The following is a 19,791-nucleotide window of genomic DNA, read 5'->3' as shown; positions in this document are numbered from 1 at the left end:
ATTCTTATAGAAAAGTGACTCATCTTCACAAAAGTCTATTCCTCTCCAAATTCTCTCCCAGTTAATAAATAGTACTAATTAATTATGATTGGAAAATCTCTAAACAAATAATATGAAGAGGATTGTGTCAGAGAGTCATGCAAAGTTTCTTAATGATGCTCCGTCGGGAAGAAAAGGAACGAAAAAACAATACTAAAAATCTAATTATGGAAAGGGTAGTTTAGTAATTATGATCGATTTACTTAATAAAAGTTCCATCCACACCATCACAGGGGGGGGGGGTCCACAAGGCACCAGGCAAACGGCTGCAACATCAGAGAAACAAGCATCACATCCATGAATCCTTCCTTTTTATTCCCATCCATCCTTTCCTCTCTTCTCATCCCAACAAATACCTGGGGTAGAGAAGGAACCAAGGAAAGGGAGGGGGGAGAGTATTAATTAAGGAGGCAAAATCCAATCCCCCACCCCCTCGCCCTCTATGCCAAGGAGACCTTGTCCTCTCTCTACGTCTTTCTAGCTCCTTTCTGATGGCCCAAGTGGACCAAAATTTATTTGAGGGGGGAGAAACAAAACAAAAGGGGAGGTGGGGAGAAAGAGAGAGAGAGAATAGGGGAAGGAAAGGATGGGTGTCTTCGAGGGTGTATCTTCCAACCAAGCCCCCCTACATCCCTCCCTTCCTCCAGAAAACAAGAAGAGAGAGAGAGAGGCCCCCAGGCAATGCCAGAAATACCCCTCTGCAAGGCCAGAAAATCTACACCTCCATCAAAGCGAAAAAAAGAACTCTCCTTTGCTCTCCAATTCCCGATTTATATGGGCCTCTCTCGGGTTTTATCTTGGTCAGACCTACAGAGAGGGAGAGAAAGAGAAAACAAGGGGAAGGAACCTTTCCTGTCTCTCTCTCTTTCTATCTATCTTTCTCCACCTACCTTTATTTCTCCATTATCTCTTTACCTCTCTATCTCTCTCCATCTATATCTTTATGACCTCTTATTGGCCTTTTCTTCTCCATCGCCTCTTATGATATAGTCTTCTTCTCCTCCTCCTTTTCTTTTGCTTTTTCTTTCTTAGTCTGTTTGGGTTCCGGGGAGAAGGGGCCGGGTTGAGGAGAAGATAATGAAGAAGGTGAGAAGGGTTCGTCCCATGGAGTCGTCTCCATCGTCTTCGTCGTACATGACCGCTGGGGAGGAGGCCAGGGCGCGGTTCAAGTACCAGGGGCTCTTGCAGGACTATGAGGAGTTGATAAAGGTGAGATCTTTTCCTTGTTGGGTTGATTGGATCTTTGGATATCCTGCGTTTTCTGTTGCCAAGATGCGGTTTTTGTTTGGAATTTGTCCTGGTTTTCTTGATTCTGGATGTTCCGCCTTTATTGCCTTCCATTATTATTATTATTATTCTCAAATTGGTTCGTTCTCTTGTTATTCTCTTTGATTTTAGGGGTGTAGGTTCTCTTTCGAGTGTTTTTTTTTTTTTTTTTTTGTGGGAGGGGGGGATCTGGGGCTGTTTTTCCCTTATTTTTGTCGATTTCGTGGGTCCAGGTTGCGTAGATTGAGAGATCTAGGGTCTTGTGATTTTTTGTGTAGGAATGCTTGTTTGAGCTTTTGTTCCTAACTTTTAATTGGCTGGATTTTGTCTTAGGTCTTCTTGATTAGAATTTATTCACTCCTTTCTTTTTCTCTTTCCCTTAATTTTTTTTTTAAAAAAACCCATTCTTTTTATTTTTATTTTTTGCTATCTCCATTGTAAAGTTTGCAATTTTTTTAATTTATGATATCCCTCAACAATTTAATTGCTTTTTTTTTTTTTTTTTTTTTTGCGCCTCAGCAAGTAACTGTAACTTGTTTTCACAGGAAACTGAAGCAAAGAATAAGAAATTTCAGCAGACAAAGCAGAAGAAACTCAAGCTCTTGGCTGAAGTCAAGTACTACCTTTTCAATATATCTTTCTTTGCACACATTTATCTGCTTCCTGATTTCCTCATTATATCTCAAGTTCTTTCGAAGGTTTAACTTTAAAAAATTATAATTTGGTATGTTAGATTCTTGCGGAGCAAATACAAGACTTTATTAGAAACCCCATCTCAGGCCGCCCCATGTAGACTCAAGAAACAAACCCGCAAAATGCAAGCATCTGTTGGAATCTCTCAGCCACCAAATGCGGTTGTTCGAAGTGAAGTACCTACGAAACATAGGAATCAAAGAATAATGGAAGGTGCAGCTCCAAGCACTTCTGCTGTGATTGATTTGAATCAAATCTCTTTACCGGTAATTGGTCGGGTTCTTCTATCAGGAACTTGCATGGCTACACTTATGAAGGTTTGTTAATCGGGATTTTTTTGTTAATTGCAGAATGGTGAAGAAATGGAGGAGTTTCATGTGAGGTCGGAGCCCCTGAAAATGGAGAAACTGAAATGGTGTTCAATAGATGGTGATGGAGGGGATAATGATCTCAAGTTATCAATTTGTGGAGGTGTCGAGAACAATTCAAACAGGGTGGGCAAGAGGAAAATTTCATGGCAAGATCGGGTAGCTCTTAGGGTTTGAGATTTTCTGCTACATCATGGGTGATGAAGGAAGTTCTTGTGCCGTTCCCATCTTTCCTCTCTTAAGGAATACCTTTTTCTATCAAATTGTATTGGTCTGTAAAGGAACAACTTAAAGGGATACTTGTATTCCCATTATACATGAAACTTAATAGAGTTGTAGAAATGCTAGCGTCCTTTTATTGACAAATACATCTTCCTTGTATGGTTTTGCAGAATTGATTTATTCGTTACCATCTTACATGGTTAAAAGCAGGAGAATTTGGCAGTTATCTGTTTGATTAACATGTGTGGTGGAAGAATCTGTAATAAGATTGCAGTTGGTAACCTCTAGTTAAATGTTGGGAAATCATCTTTCTTTTTGTTGGCTTTGTGGTGAAGAGAAGTTGGAAATCATCTTTCTTGTATAGCTTTCGTAGAATCGATTATTCTTTACCATCTGACATGGTTAAAAGCAGGAGAATTTGGCAGTTTGTTGGATTTAGACGTGTGATGGAAGAATCCATGATAATACTTCAGTTGGTTACCTCTAGTTAGATGTTTGGAAATCATCTGACTTTTTGTTGGTTTGTGGTGAAGAGAATGTAGCTTGATCTTTCCATTCGTAGATTGCTTTCCTTTTCAGAATTATGTTATTGAAATTTCGGACTGCTTGTGTGGTATTTTGCCATTTGTCACAGAATTTGGACTTATGAAGAACTGATTTACAGATACAATAGAAAAAATTTTCTTTTTTGTATCGAGGAGGAAGGTAGGGTTTACTGTTGGTTGCTGGTGGAGTGATGATCTAGCTCCATTTGCCCTTGATCGCAATTTTTTACTTCCATTTGATTTGCTTGACAATTGGAGCATCAAAGATTCAAAAATGCATTTATAATATCATATCAGTGACAATTCAATTTGAAATTCTGTAAGAGAATTTGCATGGTCTTTACATATACTTCTACTACCCTTTCTAGATGTATTAGTGTCGGTAAAGCGATGGAGTTTTTTTTTTTTTTGAAAAAAAAAAAATCGAAGCAGTCTGAATTCAATTTTACTTCGGTGCCAAGATGTTTGATACCATAACAAGACTGGTTTTATAGAACATATATTAGTGCAATATTATTTCTATTTCCAACGTTAATACTCGTGCTCTGTATTGCATGGCTATCATGTACACCCACTATATTTCATAGCACGTATTTGTGTGCAAGCATGGAAGATGCGTGATCGGTTGTTGGGGGAGGAAAAGCCACATTGATCCATTGCTTATAACATTCTCCTCTGAAAGCAAGCGAATTTTATGAAAATGGAAGACCAATCTATGATGACACAATGTGACACATCATGCATGCAGATTCCAACCAGCCTTCAGCGAGACGTCGTGTCGTTACTTCAAATCCCTGTCAGTCGTTCACTCTTACAGGTACCTCTATCTGCAAAGCCGACCTAATAAGTTTGCCAGGTCCTGCAGCGCGCCCCACCTAGTATGTGTCTGCTGACGGACACCTGGTGCACCAAAATTGAAGAAGGCTTGCATCTTTCAAGTTGAACGTAGCTGCATGCATGCTACTTTTGTTGATCACACATCCAGAAACAACACGGGAAAGAATCGAACTAATTTGTTCGTTGATGCCTCGGTTGTAACATAGTCCTGAACTTACCACATGTGCTCCCACACCGGTGCTATGAATACAGCAACTCCCACGCCTTTTCACCATTGCATCCCAAGAACGCATTCTTCTTGATTGATTAATATGAGGCATACAGTAGCACATTCACATCTAACAGAAGCGCTTGAAGCTTGGAAGTTGCAAGGTAAGATTAGATTTTTGTCGTGTGCTTTCACCAAATCATTCCCTAACCAAACAGATTGAATTAAGATGTAGTTCTGAACTAAGAAATTATGCACCACAGGCGAGGCACGGTGCCCTACAGGGCTAGGCACTTCATCGTATAGACACTCCCTTAAGTCACTGATCCAACAAACTCCCTACCCTACTTAAACAAGGTTTTCCTAGTAACCGTCCACCGGCATAATCAGACATAAAAAACCGGCTACTCTTGGTCTTTCAATCAGAGAGCTTTGCCACTTTCAGCAATCTTGGTATTCTCTGGCTCCTTGTATTGGTGATCATTATCTGCTTCTGCCTTCTTCTCTTCTTCCTCTTATCTCCTCCTCCTTTGCTGTTTAATTTGTTTTAACCTTCTTTCTAGCACCGGCTGGCGTCATGGGTTTACCATCCTTCTTTGGTTCCTCGGCTTGAGCCATATGTTTCTTCCCTTGGAGGTGAGAGGCCAACATGGCCTCGCTGTTGCATTTCACCTTGCAAAGGTCACAGAAGTAGCTCTTCTTCTGACCTGTCTGCTGCTTGTCTTCTCTCCAATTCTTCACAGGCCCTTTGGTTGATGCACCCTCTGCTGGCAATGACTTACCAGTTAACTTCATCACAGATGTGGAACCTACAGCTTTCTTGGCCCTTGCAATCTTGTTGGCACCAAATAGTGCTTCTGTGGCCTTGGGTCTCTTGCCTTCAATTAGTGCTTCTTGGTTGGCTCTGTGTCTTTTGCCTTGGAGGTGTTCGTCCAGCCCCTGCTTGCTGGTGGCACTCACCTGACAGAAAGCACATCTCCAATCCTTTTGGCATGGCCTAGGAAGTTCACTGCCTCCTGTAACAGCCACTGCTTTTCTCTTCATCCCAGATGATTCAGGCTTTGATGGTATAATCTGCAAAATAAGTGCAAGTTTGATTCCATGCTAATTTACTGCATGAAACTACAATCCAATAAGAGGGAAAGAATGTTCAATTAAAAGCGAGAATATAACAAACTATTTTAATGGTTATGGTACCAAGATCAGTAGCATATAAATGACAAACAAATTTTACCAGTTCTAACAACAACAAGAACAACTCAGTTAAATCGTCCAGGACTCTTAAGGACCAATGTCTTCCTTTTACTTCAAAATCTTTATTTGTTTACTTTTTAACATTTTCATCGAAATATTTCATTTTATCTAAATAATGGTCAACATTAGCAGATCCCACCAAGTATTATGGTGTAACATGACAGCAGACATGCTTACCTCATAAATAACTGCTTATATTCAATGTTAAAATGCCTAACAAAAAAGGCAGCCTAGTTCACGAGGCTCCCATCACTACGAGATCCAGAGAAAGATCAGATGTACACAACCTTACCATCGCATGCAGAGAGAGACTGTTTCAGTGCTTTAAACCTGTGACACCCAAATCATAGAGCAACATTATCATTGCACCAAGGCTCACCCTCAATGTTAAAATGCCTCATGATAGAGTGAAAAGGCAATTGGGAAAGTGATTATTTCCCTGCAACAGAAACATTTGTCTAGATTCTTTTCCCCATAGTTTTAACAAATTATGTAGCAGAGGTGCCGCAACTAAACAATATCATGCAAACATGAAGCATATATTTTATGAAGGCTGTGCATTCCAAGCTACACTGGCCTTCAGCAAGGCATCGATCGATCATGTTGATGTGATGCAGAAGCTATTGCTGTTCATGGTAAAACTAAAACATGTTTCATGTGGGATGCAAACTGGTCACCAGAACTCCATATCCCATTTCATGCTCCCCAATTAGTATCTAAATCAGTTGTAGAAATTTAACCCTGCCTCCCCTGTCAGCAATTAATGTTAGTCTTGGCTTTAAAGAAGTTATTTATGAGGTCATCAAAAAGGGTTTTTATATCCCTCCCCATAGCCCCAAAATGGAAATCAATGAAGAGTATCGTGGTCATGGAAAAAACAGAAACATAATGAACACATCCCTGACACAGTAAAAACATTTATGCTCTCCAAGCCAATTTCCCACCAAAACACTATACAACATAACAGTAATATTAGGAATTTTCCTACTGAATTACCTACATAATCTGATTGAGTCCTTCAGATCACAAAAATAAGTGAAGGAAAATCAGTGAGCCCTGAAAATATAGCATTTGTTCAGAATGGCAAACTTGAAATACCAAGTTTGCCGGTGTCAACAAACAGGTGAAATGAGTGTGGACAGCACATCATAAACCAGACAGCCAATCAGATACTGCATTTATATTTCACAACTCTATGACATGTTAGATTAGTGGAGTCACTTTCACCAGACTAGAACAGGAATTGACAGAAGCAAAATACACAAACTGGCCTCCTTGGTTGGTCTGTCATTTGCATTAAACCCTCAAAATGATTTATTATTCAGGTGCAAAAACCCTAGATTGAACATTATCATTGAATTTAAATGATCTTATTAACTATAGCAATAGTTGTAAAATATTTTTGAACTTTAAGATCACACCTCAATATGTAAAACCATTTCCATGCATATAGGACAAGGCTTGATGGATCTTAATGTTTTTTTTAACAGTGGTCTTAAGGTTTAGAATGATTGATATTGAAACTTTAAACATAGAAATTGCATATTCACTGAATATGCATAACAAGAATCAACTTACAACATACAAATTGGTATGGGTAAGGAAACATCAACTAACCAGAAGGTACAGGTAAAATACCTTCAACTGTTAACGTAGGAGCCAGGAAATAAAAGGACACATTCTGTTCTTCTTATCTTACTGTTTTTATTTCTCTCTTTTCCGCTTTTCCTTGTTTTTCCCTTTGCCCTTCTTTTCCTTGTCCTCTTTACCACCCTGTTGGTTGGGCACTTTATCTTCTGGTAAATGTTAGCCATGCAAGCTATTCTTTCTCTTCATATCTGCAATGCCTACTGATCCCTCGCTCAAGTGGCCATTTTGATCACTTATATTTTTGTTCCTATAACATAAAATATGGAATGATCAAACACGTCATGGAACACCATAATTCATCTTGCAATTCCACCATCTAAAAAGACTCCAGATTAACAGAGCTCCTAAAACTCTTAACATAGCCACAGCATGCCAACTTCTTGAATAACATCCATCATTACCTTTCCCATTCCAATCATTCACCTTGCTTCTCAAGAAGAAATTAATAAGTGAGGGTGGTTTCCATATTGGCAAGTCAGTCCTCAGCTTTTATGAATGAAGCTTGCAACCTCAACCAAATTATATTAAAAATCGATCACATCCATAAGCTAAACCCTACCAATCAATATCATGATAAGTAGGATAATCAAGAAGTTTCAGAAAAGAAGATCCAAAGTAAAACAAAATTCTAATAGAATATCTAGCAAAGCATGGATTCCTAGATCATTTTTATTTTTAACATAAAAATTTGCCTGATAGTGACAAAAAAAATCTGTGACCTAGAATTACATTATTATAATTTATGATTTCTTTGAACATGAAATACCTTCTTTTCAGTATCCATAAGACTTCGGAAGAACAGAAGAGAAAAAGGATGATTGCAGAAAGATATTGGGAAAACTTGCTCCATACGCTTGCAACAAGAAATAGTATAATAGGTATATGACAATTTAAGCAGTTCACATTTACAAAATATACAATAAATGCAGTAAACATTAACAGCGAGTCTCGCACCTTCTAGAAACTCAACAGATAGAAGAACACCCCCTTCCCACCACCTAAAGAAGAAAGGTAAAAATCTGAAAGCAGTTATGGTAGACTAGCCTTTTCCACGATCCTCCTTGGATTGGCTAGTATTCTAAAATTCTAAGATGCATTATCACAGGAAATAAAAGAATAAAAGAAAAAAAGAATATTACACCTTATGCCAACCCCTCCCAAACTTCTTCGAGCTGTCCCAGTAAGGGCAAGGACATAATATAAAGAGTGTCCATGCATACACAATCCCCTTACACATTAGGGACTACTTTGAAGACACGCTTATTCTGGTCTAGCTGACTTTGAGATTTTGTACTATATACACTTATTATTAATGCTAAGTTTGGTCCACAGCATAAGGGCAGGAATGGAATAGGAATTCTGGTTTTGGCATTATTTTAATGTTTAGTTTGCAACACAAGTGTCAATTTTCTAGTGATTCCACCCTTCAAGTGATAGGAAAAACCATTCTCATTGGAATGATGAGGAAATATATTTTTGGTACGAACTAACTATCAACAATTATGATATAAAATAAGAAGGAATGATATGTTTGGTATGGAGAACTTAGCAAAATTTATAGTGTAGAATTGGAATGGACAATTAGTTAACATTAGAATTTAAAAGCATTAGTCTATTATTAGGATGAATAGTTTAAGTGTGAAAATAATAGCCATTATAACAGAATGACAACTGCTATTTAGAAGTCTGTTATGCATAATATAATGGGAGGACTCCTAAACATATATAATTAGTTATTCCAAAATTTGGTTTTATTCCTGGTCAACAGTATAGTTAGAAAATAAATATAAAATTGATTATTTGAATAAGTTTCTAGTTTTAGACACTGAGAAAGGAGGCGGATCAGCTGGTTCACTCCCTTTCCATGCATTGGGGTCAACTTCCATTCCCATTTCCATCATTTTTCTTTTCATTTAGATGCAAACCGTGGTGTAAGTGAAATTCTTTAAACTTTGTGGACCAATCTTGCATATATGCAAGTTTAGTAGCACATACTAGCTTCTAGATTATCTCATTCCTGAGTGTAACTTTAACTCTCCCACACCTGACATAATTAGACCCACCAATATTATAAAATATTTTGGTCAACCAACTTCAATTTTCAAAAGTTAAGAATTATATTAATTTTTTAAACTACTTTTAAAAATTACCATTACTTTCACCATTAGACATACCAATATTGTGAATTTTTTGATCGGCTACAATGACATAATACTATTGAATCTTCTTAGGAATTAGAATTACTTTGATCAGTTGGATTAATAGACTATGACCAATTAATGTGCACCAAACATTTTTCGTCCATCTTGAATTCATTATAAACCTACTCCTGATCAATAAAACAAAGGATAGTGAGTAAAGAGGGCTTTCATTTGAAGAGAAGGAAGTTTTTCCTGGTTGACAAATGAGTTCCTTTCTCTTCTCATTTCCATGTCTTCTCATGTTGCCAAATAAATACTACTTAAAACAACATATCATATTCGGTAACCTGCCAATGTTGAGTTGAATAGCATATGTTAGTTACAAAAAAGTATTTTTTAATGCTCAGTATATTTTCCTATTATTTCTATATGAATGTATTTCAATCAACCTGATGAGATGGAATGTTTTTCCTTCTTTTTCTTTTCCTGTTTTATCACAAATATGCATGATTTCGTGTAGTTGAACTAAACCAAACCACAATTCAAGACTGATAGGCAAGATCATATTCAAAAAGTGGACAGGGTAATGTTTGGATTGAGTAAAAATACAACACTGTATACAATTCAAACGATCAAACCAATCAGAACCAAAATTGTTTCATTCAAAATTTTTAGGACTAGATCAACCTAAAATGATCAAAATGAAGTGGACCATTTCCAGCTTGTTTGGATATGTCATAAATACAGAGATATGCGCAATCAAGTTGGAGAAGACTGCAGAAATTTTGTCTGTGAATCCTACTTAAATGCTTACAAAATTTCTGCAGAATATGAATATGAAGGAAAATTAAGAAACAAAGCTATAGACTGAAATGTAGTCCATAAAAATATTAGAGAAACAGGTCTACAGTGAATATTTTAACACCATCTTGGCCATCCTTCTCATGTCACTCACCACGAAGTTTAATAGCAACCAGGTACATATGTCAACACATTAGGCATGCAAACAATGATTATAATAAAATAATTTACTTAATCACCATATCAAGCCCTTTACATGAACTTTAAATTTGGGAAAAATTATAGGGACACTCTCTCAAGTTTCATCCGATTTCACTTACACCCCCTCATGTTTAAAACGTCTCAATCAAACCTCTGTAGTTAACGGAATGATTCAATATGGCCATTCCATCAACTTAAGTGCTAACACCGTTAGGTTCCCCTTGGAAAAGATCGAGATTCCCCTCCCTCATTTCAAGTGTTATTCGACGGTGACGCTCCCAATTTTGAGGGCTCGCTCCCATGACTTCCGTCTGTTGCTTCCGGTGTCACTCCGACGAAATCCCGGCATAATTCTGACGAAGATGACTATGCAACTCTCCATTTGGTTCAGCATTTCTCTCCTACTCTTTGCACGAGTGTGGCAGCCTCTCGGAAGCCCTATTCCTCTCCGTCGTGCAAATGTTTCTCCGTTGACGAGTAATGTATCTTTTTCTTTAATTTTTTACATATTAAATCATGTTTGTCTCTTTTGTGGAAGTGAAAGTCTATCTTTGAACGAATTTTTTTTTCGTTTATCTCTTTAGTGTCTGACCTAAAGTCATGCCGTTGTTTTTCTCTTTCATTGAATAATGATGTAAGGCCATGATTTTTTATGATTGCTCACTATTTTAAACTTCGTTATTTGCATACAGTAGTTAAAGATATGTATTATGTAATGATCCTTCTAATGCATGATTTTATTCCGATTGTACCACAATCCATTCATAATACATCGTGGTCCCTCCATGAGCTTATATCCTGGCATACTTTTTATTGTGAATGTGCATAAGAGACCGTTTATGGACTGATATGGTCCCTAGTAAATGTACCCTTTGTTGTGGTCTCACTGTGGACTTATGTGCAGTCCCTTTTCACTGCACAAGGGAAGGGAAGCATTGAAAAAGGATCCCAGGGGTTCTGTTTTTTAATCACTTGTCTAATGCACAATGTGGAATTATGTTAATTTTGTTGATGCCAGGATGGACCCTGATTTTTTCACTGTGGAGATCTACTATGGTGGGTCAATGCAGTACCATCCAAGGTATCATCACAGTGGGGGCAATATTAGATTCTTTGATAATTATGAGCCATACAGGTTTAGTATCACGGAGTTGGAGGATATAGTGGAACAATTGGGGCACAAAAATTGTACCCACTTTTATTACCTCATGCCTGGACAGACTTTAGAAAATGGCTTGAGGAAATTAAAATGCGATGCAGATATTCTGGACATACTGGCTTGCATGAAAGGTACAAATACATTATAAGTGTATGTGGAGCACCAAGCGGATATAGTACAGATGCCTCCGTCTGAAGGGGACAGTGAGAGTCAATTACAGACAGTCCCGATCACTACTGCTAAGTTGCCCCTAAGTTGCCCACCATGAAGGATGCATCTGCGTCAACACCAAAGACCCGAATCAAGCATGTGGCAGTAAAAAAGATTGATGGAAGGATTGGAGGAAGACTTGGTGGAAGGTTTACAGTTGATGAAAAAATGAATGGGGTTATAGGTGCCACTTCGAAGTCTCCAAGTGGAAGTGGAAGTAGTAGTGATGAATCACTTAGTCAGCTAAATGATTCGGATGATGAAGATGCCTTTGATGGTTATGTTGACAGAGATGTTATCGAGAAGGAGTTGAGATCTTGGATACAGAGTTCTAATTTTTTTGGAGATAAGCAACCCATTGGTAGGGAACCAGAGAGTAGTAGCGGTTCTGAAGTACGTAGCTTGGGCAGTGACAGTGATTCAAATGCTGCGATTCGGAGTTCTGATTATTCCGAATTCAATGAAACATAGATGTTAAAAGAACTATTACACTTTCAGTAGGAATGAGATTTAGCAATGCCGCACAGTTTAGGAAGGTGCAGCGGCTTTACAGCATATAGGAAGATTTTGACTTTGTCTACAAGAAGAATGAGGCAAGTAGAGTTACTGTTGTATGCAACAAGGAATGTGGGTGGAGGATTCATGCTTCACCAGTTCAAAAGGAGAGCACTTAGCAAATTGAGACCTTCCAGCCTGTACATAGTTGTGGTCGGTAATTTGAAACTCATAATGTGACATCTAAATTTCTGGCAGAGAAGTACTTTGAGGAGAGTAAATCAGACACAAAATGGAGTGTGAAGGGCTTCAGAAGGAAAGTAAGGAGGAATGTGAAGATTTCTGTTTTGAGAGTACAATGCTATAGAGCCAAGACTAAAGCCCTAAAAATTATACAGAGAAGCCATAGGGAGCAGTATGGCCACCTATGGGAGTGTTGTCAGATAATCAAAGAAACCAATCCTGGGAGCACAATGTTCTTGGATGTTCGCAGGCCCAATGACACTGGTCTGCCTACCTTTAGGAGGTTATATTGTTGTCTTGCAGCTTGCAAGCATGACTTCGTCAAAGGTTGCAGATCTATTATTGGATTGGATGGATGTCACCATGACAGCACACACTTGTTCAATAGATGCTAGAGGTCTTGTAGAAGAAAAATTACTAATAAGAATGGGTACATTACTTTTGTCCCCTGTGGGTCACACTTTTCTCTGAAAGTCGATGATTTAAATTGCTTATAGAGAAAGCACCAAACAACAGCTCACATTGATGGGCATTTTTATGGATTATACAAATTTATCATAGTATAGACTGAACAATATGGCTAACTAGAATGAAAGAGGTAAATAGGATAGAGACAATCAATACAAGTTATTACGTACATAACTGTAAACAATTTGGATCTTCCCATAATCCATCTTTTCGTATTGGCATCTCTAATCTAATTCAGAATTTCAATCTGAACCCTCGTCAAAGTATGACCAAATCCAACTCATAGTCCAGAAATAGTGAGCAATAGTGTATTCATACTGGTGGCGCTATCAGTTTTATATCTCCATTGACTACTAGAAAATAAAAAATTACGCATGGGATCTAATCCCAATGCTCAAATTTAGAGAGCAAATTCCCCTCCGAAATCCAAGCACATAGTGCCGAATCAGCATAATATCTAGTAGCATCACATTGCAATCATGCTAAACTGTGGATATTTATCTGATGAAGTTCCATTTCTGTAAGTCATTAAATATGCAATTGAAAAGAGAGAATTTACATCGTATACAACCATTTTTGTCTACAGGCATCTATGCTTGTCGATATTGAGGCACAATGAGCCACCCTAGGTCAAGGATTTCACAAAATTTTCAATAGGATTGATCTGATGGTAGGCGTGCAGGTGCAAGAACGTGGATATGTTAAAAACACTTCAAGGAATCCTTTAAGAAGTAGGTGCAGGTTCAAGATTCCAGGGAGTATCAGAATAAGGTAGGCTATCTCAGAAGTTTCCTGTTGCTAAGGATGAGACAGCGTCTTATTATTTTTCATTAATTGAACTATAGCTGCCATACAGAAAACTAACAAGAAATTGCCTCATATGTTGACTTTTTTGAATAAGATTTTTAGGTTACCATGTCATTTCCACTGAACATGTTTTTCATTTTCCTAAAATATCAGCTGATATGATATCAACATATGGCTGAGACTTTCAGTCTTTTATTCTATATTCTTAAACAGGCTTTTAAATTATTAATACTAAACTTAATGCTTCATAACTGCACTTAGCCCTGTTTTTACCATATCAGTTGGAGTGTCCATATCTTGATTCATATATAGCTAAGATTCTAGAATATCTGGGTTCTTTCCCAATTTTGCCAGACTTCCAACATAGCCAAGATAGATCGAGATCACCATTCATCTGAGTATTGGAAGAAGTTGAAATGGTTGAGATATCCAATTTCAAAAACCTCATTACCAAAATGTGGTCAAGCACATATTCCAAAAAAGTCATCCTTGAAAATGTTTCTTTTGAAAGCTCCTTTCATAAGCAAAATAAATACCAAGGTCATCCTGTGACATTATATCAACAATGTTTTGTTTTTTTAAAAACAAAGACAGCTGGAATTTTAGGAATATTTCACCTTCCAATTCTTATTCCTAGAAAACCCTAGACTCCACCAAAGATTGCCAGTCTTTGCAATAGTTTTCCCTTTTCTCTTTTTCTAACATTAATGAAAATCCAGTTAGATCTGCTTTTCTTGTCCAACCAAGATATCGCATTGGATCTTATCTAATGTAATATCAACAAACGTTCTATAACACTACTCTTAATGCACTGGATAGAGAGCCATGAATACTGACTAAAAGGCACAATTCTTTGTTTAAATGATATCCAAATTAATACTAATAAGACCATAAATATCTTTGAGGGTGCTAGCTTGCTGAGTTGGTATAGTCTCATATGGATTCTAGACATGTGCGTTTGATCCCACCCTCGCCCTGATTTTTGGTGGGCTTCCACCAAGTCTAGTTCTCCAAAAAAAAAAAAAAGACATAAATCTTTTCTCTCAGCCAATATCTCCTTGAAAGTTTCACATTAATTTCAACCCTATATTCAATGGAGCACCACCTAGTTGACCTGCTATTTCTGATATGACAAGGATGATTGGTGCAATCCATGTGATTGGAGGCTTTTTTAAAGGTAACATTCACATTTTTCCCCTTGCCACACCAGCGCCACTTCAGATTGAGTCATATGACAAGTGCACTATAGCAACTTCTTTCCCTTTAGATAGATATATTGGGCTAACTAATGCTCATGAAAATGTTTAATTACATAAATCTTCCCAAATAAAATATCTCCTATATCAAAATTGCGTTTTTACACAATGCATCTTGTAAAGTTGCTTTCCCAATTAATTTACAACTGCTTTCTGTACATGTGTGTGTATGTATATACCATGGTGGTTCCAAAATAATTCATGAAATATTAAATTTACATAATTTCATGCATAGATTTATTTCGTGTTTCTCTTCACCATATAGAGTGAAATATTACTGTTGATTTATTAGATAAACAGCCTATAAAGCACAAGAGAATGATTATCCATTTTGTATTGAATGGACAATTCTACCATATCATAGACATAATGGACATTTTCTATTTATTACTTCATGTAAAAAATTTAAGTTACAATTTCTCTATGTTTCCAATCTCTTGTGCATTGCTGGTGCTCGAACACTAGTCATGCTAAAAGTTAAAAGAATCATTACAGACAGGGGAGGTTTTTGAATTTCAATGAACGTTCTCACTATAAAGAAGCCAAGATTTAGTGTGAAATGCATTGGTTAAAACAGCAGCTTGAGGAATCATATAAAAATATAGAATTGCAAATTATGTATAAAGAAAAGTGCAGGGAGTAAACAAGGATAACATCAGGTTTTCGCCTCTCTAAAGGGCAGACACCTCCGGCTGATGCTGAGGCAGAGGTAGCTTCCTTCCCACCACCGGTTTGGAAGGAACTGGAGGTGGAGGAGGTGACCACTCGTGAACCGCGTCTTCCGGATACAGAGGCACGCGAGAATGGGCCCCAAACCTGTCCCCAATTCTAGTTCCGGACCAACCGCATTCCATGCTCGAGCCCGCCTCAGGTGCACCGGCCCCCCACCGAGCAATACCTCTCCATCTGAAGCGTCTCGTGGCCATCGCGCGCTCGAGCTCCAACTCCTCATAACTTCTTCCTCCAAGATCCTCCTTTGAGCGATATCCCTCGAAATGAGTTCCTCCCGGATCAGCTCCTTCTGGAGCTCTCGCTGCAAGGGTTCTTTGGACGGGATCGGATGGATCAAATCGCCCCTTCTGATGTCTCCCACCACGTCAATGTAGCCCGCTGATCAAGAAACGAACCGAACTTTATTCTTGATCAAGAAAATAAACGTACAAAAATGATAGAAAAACCGAGTGTTCTCTCACCGCGCAATGCCTTTTCCGTGAAGTAGCCATTGACGGAGGTGGAGGACGAGGAGAAGAAGAGCGAGGGATCGCGATCTTCGGCGGTTCGATATCTAAAATCCATGGGAGCAGAGGCGGAGACGTCAGAGAAGGAGAGACGGATAGGATTAGGGTTTGGAGTGAAGAGAAGGGAGGGATAAGTTGCGTGTCGGATGGACTGGGGAAAACCCTAGCCCTCGAACTCGAAGGAGGGGAAGAACGACGACTCCGAGGGTTCCATGGAATGGATAACTAGGAGTGCGAGACAATAGAGGAATAAGAGGGTAGCGGGCGGGAGATATGCCAGTCGCGGAGAAATTTGGTAATTAGAATTTCAGCAGTAGGGTTAGTTTGGGGATCCAGTTTATTATGGTGGCCTACTAGGCGGAGAAAGATTTATTTTATTATTATTATTATTGTAGTTGTTTATTAATAATATTATATTATATTATATAATAATAATAACAATAATTATTATTTAAAAAATTGATCAAAATAATCCTCCATTATCGTAAATATAAACGCAGAAAAAATTTTATATTCTCTTGTTATATTATTTAGATTTTGCTGTGTCCTTCTTCATGAAATTTTTTTTTTCTTTTTATCACTCTAGAACTTGTAGACTCAAGATATACACAACAGTTGATAATATCTTTTAATTTTTTTCCAATCTTATTTAACCATATCATTTTTAAGCCACGAAGATTATTATTATTATCCCATCGTTTAGGCCATTTGTCTCTTCTTCGTACTTTCTCAGGTGATGCCCCTGCATTCATTAAGCACCAATTTTTCCCTCCACTTTTCATCCGTACGTTGCAAACAAATTGATGCCCTTCTTCATTGCCTTTCCAGCATTCCAATATTAGATGCCAGGCACAACACTTTTGAGATTTTTCAATAGATGAGGAAGAGGGATGTGAAGAAGGAAGAATGAAAACAATCAAACCATCTTATCTAGAATGTATAATGTTTAGAAGATTTCAAACTTGAAATTAGGACTTTTATTTGCCTTTGAAAGGAGGAGTAAAAGATCTCGATTTTGGAGTCATCCGATCGTAATTGTTTTTCTTTGATTAATATCACTCAATTATTGAACTTTCTTAGTGATAAGCTTTTATCTTTACAGAAGAAGAAAACACAGATAAATGAGTATTGTTTAAAACATTAACAAATATTGTTTAATATGAAGAGTGATAATTGAGAATAAATAATAATAATTTTATGTGATGAGAGATAAAAAGCAATTATGGTAGAAATGTTTGGATATTTTACTTGCTGTAGCTATCCAGCATCCATACACCATGGTAGACACGGATTCGAGTTATATCCTTCCTGCAAAAAATAATTAATTTTTTTATAATATTAATTATTAAATTATATTTATATATTTCAAAATATTTTAAAGTTTTTTACTCATCAACCTATAGGACTCATTTGGATCGTGAGAAGTGAAGAGAGGAAGAGGCAATTTTTGAAAAGTAGAGATAGGACTTCTTATTTGATTAGAATTTTAAGAGAAGAGAGTAAAAAAAAAAAATTTATGAAAAATTATTATATTTTTAAAAAAAATGAAAATCAATGAGGGAGATGAATTTTTATACTTCTCGTGAGATAAAAAGTGATAGTACTTTTTTCTTACCCAAAATATCTTTTTAAGATCTACGGTTAAGATTTTTCAAAATATCATGAATATTTATGATAAAATACTGAATAATAATAATATAATATTATATTAATATTATAGTATTTATACTAATATAATATTTTTATTAATATTAATATAAAATTTATATTAACATATTAATATTTATATTGATATAATATTATATATAACATTATATCTATTAAGATATTAATAAACTTATCATATTAAAATATTAAAATTGTATTAATATAATATAATATATGTTAATATTATATTAATGTAATAAATTATTATGATCTAATATTATACCATAACATATTAATATTATTTTTATATTAATATAAATATAATATAATTATTTATATAAAATTTATGAAAATTTTTTTAATTTTTTACCTATTAAAAATATAATAGATATTCTATATGATGTTTTCAGGAAATCAAATATAAGTCATTTTTGAATAAGTTATTTTTTCATAATTAATTACGTATATTAAAATTTTATTTTTATAATATGATTTTTTAAAAAATTGAAAAAATTATTTTTAAAAAAAAAATTCACGAAATAAACGGGTCGTATGGATTCTGAAGTTGTCACAGTGCAATCCAACGGCAGATTCTCATGGGGGGGTGCGTGGGGGGCGAATTCTTTTTTTGCACAAAAAGATGCAACCCCTGTCCGGCCACTTTCATTTCCGATGGATGGCAAAGGGATGAATTCGCGGCGACATACGTGTCATGTGCGGAATCATGGAACTCGTCAATGTTCTCGCCAGAACAGCCAATCCAGTTCCCTGGAAGCTTTCCTCGCGCAAGTCAATCGTGTCCTCTAGTAAATAAAGGCACATCTCTTTACGCACAAGCCTCCCCCTCTCTTTCCGCGTGTCGAGCACGTGGGACCCGCTCTTGGACTTCCCACCCACGTTCTCCCAAAACCAACCGATCCTCCGCACCATTGCCCACGAACGAACGGTCCAGATCCTCCCAACGACTCCCATCTCGAGGGCGAGCAGCTGAAGAAGAACAAAACCGGGACGAAGGATTATAGGAGAGCAGATCAGAGAACCAGGGGAGGGAAAGAAAGGAGGAGAAATTAAAGCGAAGCGAAGATGGGTGTTTGCTGTAGATTTCTCGAGATCCTGTGCGCCATACTTCTACCCCCTCTCGGCGTCTTCTTCCGGCATGGCTGCTGCAGCGTACGCTCCCTCCCCCTCGTCCGACCCTCCCTCCTCCTCTCCACGTTATCATAGTTTAGATGGATAAAAATCTCTACTAATCTTTCGATCTTCTTCCCTTTTCCTTGTGACAGCTGGAGTTCTGCATCTGTTTGGTGCTGACCATCCTGGGGTACATCCCGGGGATGATCTACGCGGTCTACGTGATCGTGGCCGTGGATCCCGACCACTACCGGCGCGAATACTACGAGCCCATCAATCCGTAGTAGGTTAAGGGGCTTCTTCACCTCTAGACCCTCCATTTCGTCTTGGGCCTTTTCTTCATCTAAGACAATGTTTTCTATGGAATGCCAGTGACCTGTGAATGATGGATCTCATGATGCTAATATGGATTCTCTAATTAATAGAATCTTCTTAGTTATTTTAATTTGTATGGTTTATATAATTGGGCTTGAGTTGTGGGTATGGATTATGGAATCATCTCTCTCTCGATTCTTGTGCTTGATTGCAGCATTAGGTGATCTCTGATTTGACTCTGAATTAGTAATTGTGTTATATAATGGAAACATCTTTTATGCATAATAATTTTTATATTTTAGCATTTTTCTCTTACCTGTTATTGGTGTATAAAGATTTAGGGAAGCTGCACAAACAATTCCATGGTAATTGTAAAAGGCATACATATAGTGTATTTTAATGATGATACATGGGAACGCAGACATCATAAGCTGGAATTCATACACCGCTATATCTGGGAATTATTTATATAAAATTGCAAATGGCATTGGATTTTGGATTTGATTATGGAGGTGTGTACCATCAACCAGTCATCATTGACTAGCGCAAAATTGTGGGCATTAGATTACTCCTTGTGGGCGAAGCAAGTGAAGCAAC

General features: G+C 37.2%; 2 protein-coding genes and 1 non-coding gene across 3 annotated transcripts; 2 read left to right on the top strand and 1 right to left on the bottom strand.

Annotated features, from left to right (window-relative positions):
* Window positions 1-362: 362 nt before the first annotated feature.
* LOC140851033 (uncharacterized) lies at window positions 363-2,732 on the top strand. The gene is made up of 4 exons (XM_073242363.1): window positions 363-1,248; window positions 1,851-1,921; window positions 2,039-2,264; window positions 2,349-2,732. Exons 1-4 carry the CDS (start codon window positions 1,117-1,119, stop codon window positions 2,541-2,543), a joined length of 624 nt encoding a protein of 207 aa, XP_073098464.1. The 5' UTR covers window positions 363-1,116; the 3' UTR covers window positions 2,544-2,732.
* Window positions 2,733-3,766: 1,034 nt separating this feature from the next.
* Window positions 3,767-18,678, bottom strand: LOC105050737 (uncharacterized). Its single transcript, XR_012143404.1, has 5 exons — window positions 18,456-18,678; window positions 16,827-16,921; window positions 16,057-16,326; window positions 15,550-15,973; window positions 3,767-5,252 (listed from the first exon to the last, which is right to left on the bottom strand). It is a non-coding gene; the product is annotated as an uncharacterized protein (transcript).
* On the top strand, window positions 18,611-19,324 carry LOC105050738 (hydrophobic protein OSR8). The gene is made up of 2 exons (XM_019852198.3): window positions 18,611-18,918; window positions 19,032-19,324. The coding sequence occupies exons 1-2, from the start codon at window positions 18,832-18,834 to the stop codon at window positions 19,161-19,163; spliced, it is 219 nt and encodes a 72-aa protein (XP_019707757.1). The 5' UTR covers window positions 18,611-18,831; the 3' UTR covers window positions 19,164-19,324.
* The last annotated feature ends 467 nt before the right edge of the window (window positions 19,325-19,791 follow it).

This window comes from Elaeis guineensis, chromosome 8 (genome assembly GCF_000442705.2).
Source record: "Elaeis guineensis isolate ETL-2024a chromosome 8, EG11, whole genome shotgun sequence".
Classification (NCBI taxonomy): domain Eukaryota; kingdom Viridiplantae; phylum Streptophyta; class Magnoliopsida; order Arecales; family Arecaceae; genus Elaeis; species Elaeis guineensis.
Note: the sequence above shows the minus strand (reverse complement) of the source record. Positions and strands in the feature narration are given on the sequence as shown.